A 6,926-nucleotide genomic window follows, 5' to 3' on the forward strand; every position below is an offset into this window, starting at 1 on the left:
CATTCCGAGCCATTACCACGATTGCATTCAAGAGAATGGGTGCGTGACAAGAGAAGGTCCTCTCTTTCTGGATGAGTGGGTAATTGCGGCGATGACTCCCCAGTTCAGTCAATGGTGAGGGATCATGGGAGTCATAGGCATTTTGTGAAACCACAATGTGCAGATGTGGAGCTGGGGCACACCAAATAATTGTTGTTCACTTATAGAGTATAAAAGTGTGAATTGGCTTAAAGATTTCCGTTGGTGCCCACCTTCATTGGCATTGCTTTGCACATTTTAAATCCAACCGTGTACTTTCTCATTCTCTCCCACCGCAGTCAACGAGGTCGGCAGAACTCCAGCCTACTACCAGTGCACCGCAATGGATATGATATAATATGATAGTTTATTTATATAGCGCCTATTCACAATCTGTTTCAAAGCACTTCACGGCGAGGGAGGGAATAAGGGAAAATACAATGACATTCTTACAGGCCATGAACAGTAAGGATGTGAAATTAACTATCGTACTCGGCCTGATGACATTTCAGATAGTGCAAGAGCTAAGACATAGATAAGGAGGGGAGGGGGGGAGTGGGAAGGAAATGGAAACAGACAGGCGACTACCGTACTAGGCCTGACGACATTTCCGGTAGAGCTGGAGAAAAACAAAAGGTGAGGGAGAGGGGTGCAGAAAGGGAGCGGAGGAACAAAACAAGCGACTATCATACTAGGCCTGACGACATTTCAGATAGTGCTGGAGGGGTGGTGGGGAGGAAAAAAAAAACAGTAATGGGAGGGTGGAGGAAACAGACGAGTATGCTATCATACTAGGTCCAGGGACAATTCTGATAGAGTAAGTGCATAGAAGAAAGTAAGGGGAGGACAGAGGAAAAGGGAGAAGGGAAAGGAGGAGAGAACAGAGAGTAAGCAGTCAAAAAGAGTGGAGAAGCAAGAGGGGAGAGCGAATACAATTGCAGAAGTCAGTAGTAACACATAATGTTGCAAGCCAGGATACAAGATGAAGATGGGAACAGCATGATTCAGGGCCACCATGAGTACAAGATGCAAAGGAAGTCCAGCCTGAGAGTTGAGAAAGGATGACGCACCGTGAATCAATGAAGTCAGTAAAAGTCAAATCCAGCATTGGCCACAAGACTGTGATGGAGAAACCAGAATGTATCAGGACAGACTCCAGCAGAAGTAGGGTGGGGGCAGTGGGGTAGGGTAGAAGAATCAAGCAGAAACAGGAAACATCTGTGTGCGAGAAGGGGGGGCACAAGGGAACGTCACAGGGGGACCAGTGGGGGTGCGGATGACCTGTGGGGTCGGAGGGAGTAACACATGTTGGTTCATGCTTACCTGCTGTCTGAACAGGGAGTCGGGCCCTGGGTCCTTCTGGTCCGAACAGGTCCAAACAGGAATTGCCGTTTCTTTGCCTGCCCTTAACTTCTGACGCCTGGGCGAGAGACGCCCTTGATCTAATAGATAAGAGTAGGAAGGAAGAGGCAGGGCTAAGAAGGTGGGTGGTGCTTGCTAAGTGGTGAAAAAGAGCGGCAGGCAGGAAGGCACCAGGTGAGCGGGGCTTTCTAAGTGGTAAAAAGAGCGGCAGGCAGGAAGGCACCAGGTGGGTGGTGCTTGCCAAGTAGTGAAAAAGAGCGGCAGTCACCAGGTGAGCGGGGCTTGCTAAGTCGTAAAAAAGAGCGGCAGGCAGGAAGGCACCAGGTGGGCGGGGCTTGATAAGTGGTGACGGCATTGTCCATTCCAAAGTGACACTCTTTGCATTTCTAGGATGTCCGAGTCACTCTGGAACTCCTAAAGTCCCTATTATGCAGAAATGTCCGACTCGTGATCGGTGCCATGAAATTCGTGACAGTTTCTATTTTCTTGATTAATTCCCAGGGAGGTGCATCGGGCTATCCTGTGAATTTCTGGACTTTGTGGCCATATTACTTTGTGGAATATGGATGAGGCTTTTTTGTATGCCATACGTGGGTTTTATTATCTATAGGGTAACAAAAGAAGTAAAAGTGGATTAAGTCACTAACGAGCCCCCCCCAGGCTCCGGCTTCTTCTCCACCCGCTTCAACTGCCACTTCTTCCTCACGCGCCCTATCAGCTCCAGACACCGCCATTACGCAAGACTGGTCACATGGCAGGACGAGCATGGCGCAGCACACTCCAAGGTGTTACCTTCGGAGGTGGCAAGGTACAGGGAAGCCCTGAGAAAGAACCAGGCGTGTTGCTCCAGCCCAATAAATGTTTGAAATAACTTGCCTCCAGGCTTGAGCTCATCCTCAATTCCTCTGTTTTGTGAAACGTCTAAATGCTTTTCTAAATGAAATTCCCAACACATATGTCACATGATGGTGGTGGCGGTGGTGGTGGCGGTGGTGGTGATGATGAAATGCTTGGATGGGACTCCCTGCTTTTGGGGCACATTTTGTTCTTGCTGCACTTTTCGACTCCTCCTGGGCTGGTTCTCCTGAATTTTGATTTGAATTACAATTAGCCTGTTTTATTTGTATGGATGTTTTTATTTTGTGGACTGTATTCCATTGGTTATTTGTATGGCACGTTATGTCCTGGTCACATCTTAAACAAATGTACCTAAGTAAATTGTAATTAATAAGAGAGAAAATGACCTTAAGTATCTGTTTTCTCCGAAATGTAATTTTGGGCAACATAGCTGTTCTCCAAAATTGGCCAACATCTACACAGTGTTGATCTTTCACTGAACCATGAGTTTTCTTTACTTGTCCATACGTTAGTGCCTTAACCACGGCAATGCCCCATTGGAACATTTGGAATGTTGCCAGTTCCAATTTAGACAATGCACAGGTGGAGGGCTATAATACCTATTAGTACCCGGCGAGAGTCAAGCAGAATGCAACACGCATTCTGATTGGCTCTCGCCGTGTCCTTACCCGGCCGAGAATCCTTCGATTCTCGGCCAGGACTCCAGCTGCCTTGTCCTCGGCGGGAGGGCGTGGCAACCCCTCAGCCAATGAGGAGGCTCCCCACGGCTGAGAGGCTGCCTCCGCCCCCTGCTGGGGACTCGGGTAAGCTTTTTTTTTTTTTTCTTCCCTCCCTCCTCCCTACCCCACCCCACTTACCTTCTTGCCCCTGCGTCCCTGGTGGGGGACGATGGCAGCCTCCAGCAGTGTGGAGACTCTGCGCCTCCACACAGCTGGAGGCTTCCATCGTCTCCCACCAGGGACGAAGGTACGTTTCTTTTTTTTCTCCCCCCCCTTCCCCTCCCTCCCGCCCTCCCAACCCCACTTACCTTCTGCTTATTTTTTTTTCATGAGCGGACGCGCTGGGAACACTTGTGTTCCCAGCGCGTCCGCTCCCGAAGGCCGCCATGGAAAGAGAAAACGGACTCCCGTTTTCCCTTTCCCGGCGGCCATTTTCTTGGTGGTTTGTTTTTTTCTGTCCCGAAACGCTGCGGCTTTTCGGGACAGAAAAAAATGCTTTTAGTGCCCCGGTCACGCATATAATGCGGGCAGGGGTACTAATAGCAATATGACCATCACGGCGGGGGCATTACCGACTCTGGTAATGCCCCGGGGCCTTCGTTAAGGCCCTCACTTCGCTCTGGCCTATGACTATGGGCCCTGGGGCATTACCTGAGTCGGTAATACCCCCGCCGCTCGGGTCATATTGCTTAATTAGTATCCCGTTGAGAGTCAAGCAGAATGCAACACGCATTCTGATTGTCTCTCGCCGGGTCCTTACCCGGCCGAGAATCCTTCAATTCTCGGCTGGGATTGCAGCCGCCTTTGTCCTCGGCGGGGGGTGTGGCAGCCTTCAGCCAATGAGGAGGCTCGAAGTGGGGCCAGCCCTGCTACGAGCCTCCCCACGTCTGAGAGGCTGCCTTCGTCCCTCTCTGGGGACTCAGGTAAGCTTTTTTTTTTTCTTCCCTTCCCTCCCTCCTCCCTGCCCTCCCCACCCCACTTACACCTGCTTGCTCCTGTGTCCCCGTTTTTTTTTTTCCTCTCTCCCTCCCTCCCAACCCCACTTACCTTCTGCTTCTTTTTCTTTCTCAGGAGCGGACGCGCTGGGAACACTTTGATGATGGGAGCCGGGCATGCGTCTCCTTGACGGGAGTCCGTTTTCTCTTTCCATGGCGGCCATTTTCTTGGTCGTTTTTTTTTTTTTTTTCTCTGTCCCGAAACGCTGCAGCTTTTCCGGACAGAAAAAAATGCTTTTAGTGCCCCAGTCACACACATAATGCGGGCCGGGTACTAAAAGCAATATGACCCTCGCGGCGGGGGCATTACCGACTCAGGTAATGCCCTGGGGCCTTAGTTAAGGCCCTCGCTTCACTCGGGCCTATAACTACGGGCCCCGGGGCATTACCTGAGTCGGTAATGCCCCCGCCGCGAGGGTCATATTGCTTAATTATGTCCTTTGTGCCAGTTCCAATGTAGACAATGCACGGGTAGAGGGCTATAATGCCCATTATGTCCTTTGTGCCACTTCCATTGGAAACAAGGCACGGGTAGAGGGCTATGATGCCTATAATGTCCTTTGTGCCAGTTCCAATGTAGACAAGGCACGGGTAGAGGGCTATGATGCCTATGTCCTTTGTCCCAACATTCCAATGTTTCTCATTTGTCGCTCCTAGTTTTAAATAAAACATTCTGCCCTCATTTGCTGGAATGGTCTAATAGCAATAATGCCCCGTCCCTTGGACCATTACCAGCTGGTAATGTCCCATGGCCCTCATAACTTGCCCTCGTTTCACTCTGACCTTTAACTTACGACAAGGGCCATCATCACTTGGTTATGCCATTAGAACATATAATTATTGCTTCAATGATCTGCTAACAAAACCCAGAAGATTTCAAAAAGAATTCTGGAAACCTGATCTTCCTCATTAACTCAAGTCAATATGTCTTCTCTCTTCTTTATATTTTTGTATCTGCAACTGACAAACGCTGTTCTTCTTTCTTCCAGGACCTCTGATTGCTTGGCAGTTCATGCTTTTGATTGGCCCAGCACGTCCGCGGCTCCCATTCTAATGGAAATATATGCCTTTGTGTTGGAATTCATTTTCTTCTTCACCACCATTGTGGGTCTTTCAGGCAATATCACTGTTCTGCTCACTCTTCTGAAGATTGTCCACAAAGGGTATAAGTTCATGAAAGCCGAAGTCATCCTATCCCACCTGGCGTGGGCAAACCTTCTCATCTGCCTCACCCAGGGGGTCCCGCACTCCCTCTATGTGTTCGGAGTGAGGGATCTTTTCACTGATATCATGTGCAAGATCATCCTCTTCGTCTTCCGCTCGGCCAGGGCTTTGGCCATCATGTTCACCTGCCTGCTGAGCTGCTTCCAGTGCACCACCATAGCCCAGAACACAGAGACATGGTTGAACCTGAAGTTCCTCATGCAGAGGTACATGCTGCTGTTGTTTATGGCGGTGTACGTGGTAAGTATGGTCACCAGCTCCAACCTGCCCATGTTCACAGTGGGGAGCCGAAACCTAACCGCTTTGAAGTACACCTTCAACCTGGGCTACTGCCTGGTTATCTACCCCGACCAGCTATCCATTCAAGGAGTCGGGTTTGGCATCTTCGGTAGAGACTTGGTGTGCGTGTTCGTAATGGCGGCAGCCAGCGTCTACATTCTCCTGATACTACACAGGCACGGTAAGCAGGTGGTGGCGATCCGTGCGGCACAGCAGAACAAGGACCGGAACGCTGAGACTCAGGCCTCCAAGACCGTGGTTACCTTGGTGATCGTTTACGTGACTCTCTTTGGACTGGACTGCATGATCTGGTTTTACCAAATCATCGTGTCCACCGAAGTTCATCCCATGGTGTCGAGCACCCGCTATTACTTTACCATGTGTTACTCATCAGCTGTGCCTATCGTTATACTCGTGCTCAACAAAAAAATAAGGTCCAAACTCCAGATGTATTTGAACATGAAGAAAACTGATTTAAAAGAAGTCTCCTAATTTATGTAAGAATAAACACAAAGGATTGTAAATAAAATACATTAATATTCTTTTTTATATCCTTAAGGCAAATGAAAGACAAAATGCTCGAATGAATGATGTATTTCAGCTAGGAATTTGGGATGGAATGTTTTCCTGCACTCTCCAAGTTATGCTCAAGTAGACAATTACTTGAAGAGTCACCAAATCCTTGTCTAGTTAAATGCAACAGAATTCCACCAACCTCTGAAATGCAAATAATAGATACTGCTCGAAAGTTGATTGAAGTTCCAAGGAAAACAAGAATATATTTCCTGGGTCTCCAACCAGTAGATCGCAAGTCACTGGTAGCTCTCCTGAGGCTTCCCATTATCTCCTTGAATCAGACCTAAAATTGAGCACTGTGCGTTTTCTTTGGTGTCTGAAATACCTGGGCCTCTTCCCAGACTCCCTCCCTCTTCTCTTCCTGTGAAGGAAACGTTCAAAAGCTGTGTGCATGATGAGAGGAGGGGCTGCATCTGGGCTTGGAGGGCTCAGGGTAGTATCTCAACAAGGGGTTAACTATCAATAACAGAAGTAAATGGGAAATGTATGTTGTGGCCAATGTCACAAAGAGGTGCACATGATGGCTGTTTAGAAAGGGAAGAGGTGCAAACACCTGCATGCCACGTGAAACGAAGCTGGGGCTGTGATCGGTTCAGTCTCACTGTGTTTCTTGACATTTATTTGGGTTAGCATGACTTTGCATGCTGGTAATTGTAGGCTTTCATTCAGAATGAAAAAAGTGATTGTAAAGTGTGCAATCTTGAAAATACATCTCCAGTGACATCCGTGCCTTATTGTGCTGCCTTTTGCTTTTCTTGTGGGTGCAGCGTGCCTATTTAAAAGGATTTCCGTGTTGTGGCCTTTTCTTTTTGTGGGCCTCGTGGTCATTTCGAACATGGCGACAGTGTACTGGGTGAGCTAGGTGGAGGCTTGCTCCCCCTGCCCTTCCACCTAC

General features: G+C 48.7%; 1 protein-coding gene across 1 annotated transcript; it reads left to right on the top strand.

Annotated features, from left to right (window-relative positions):
- Positions 1 to 5,005: 5,005 nt before the first annotated feature.
- Positions 5,006 to 5,947, top strand: LOC138520240 (olfactory receptor class A-like protein 1). Its single transcript, XM_069632705.1, has one exon. The coding sequence runs from the start codon at positions 5,006 to 5,008 to the stop codon at positions 5,945 to 5,947; it is 942 nt and encodes a 313-aa protein (XP_069488806.1).
- The last annotated feature ends 979 nt before the right edge of the window (positions 5,948 to 6,926 follow it).

The sequence above is a fragment of the Ambystoma mexicanum genome, chromosome 13 (assembly GCF_040938575.1).
Source record: "Ambystoma mexicanum isolate Mex_15411 chromosome 13, UKY_AmexF1_1, whole genome shotgun sequence".
NCBI lineage: Eukaryota > Metazoa > Chordata > Amphibia > Caudata > Ambystomatidae > Ambystoma > Ambystoma mexicanum.

What these genes read in the sequence shown, in the direction of transcription:
- LOC138520240 (XM_069632705.1), top strand. Translation starts at nt 5,006, where the DNA reads ATGGAAATATATGCCTTTGTGTTGGAATTCATTTTCTTCTTCACCACC.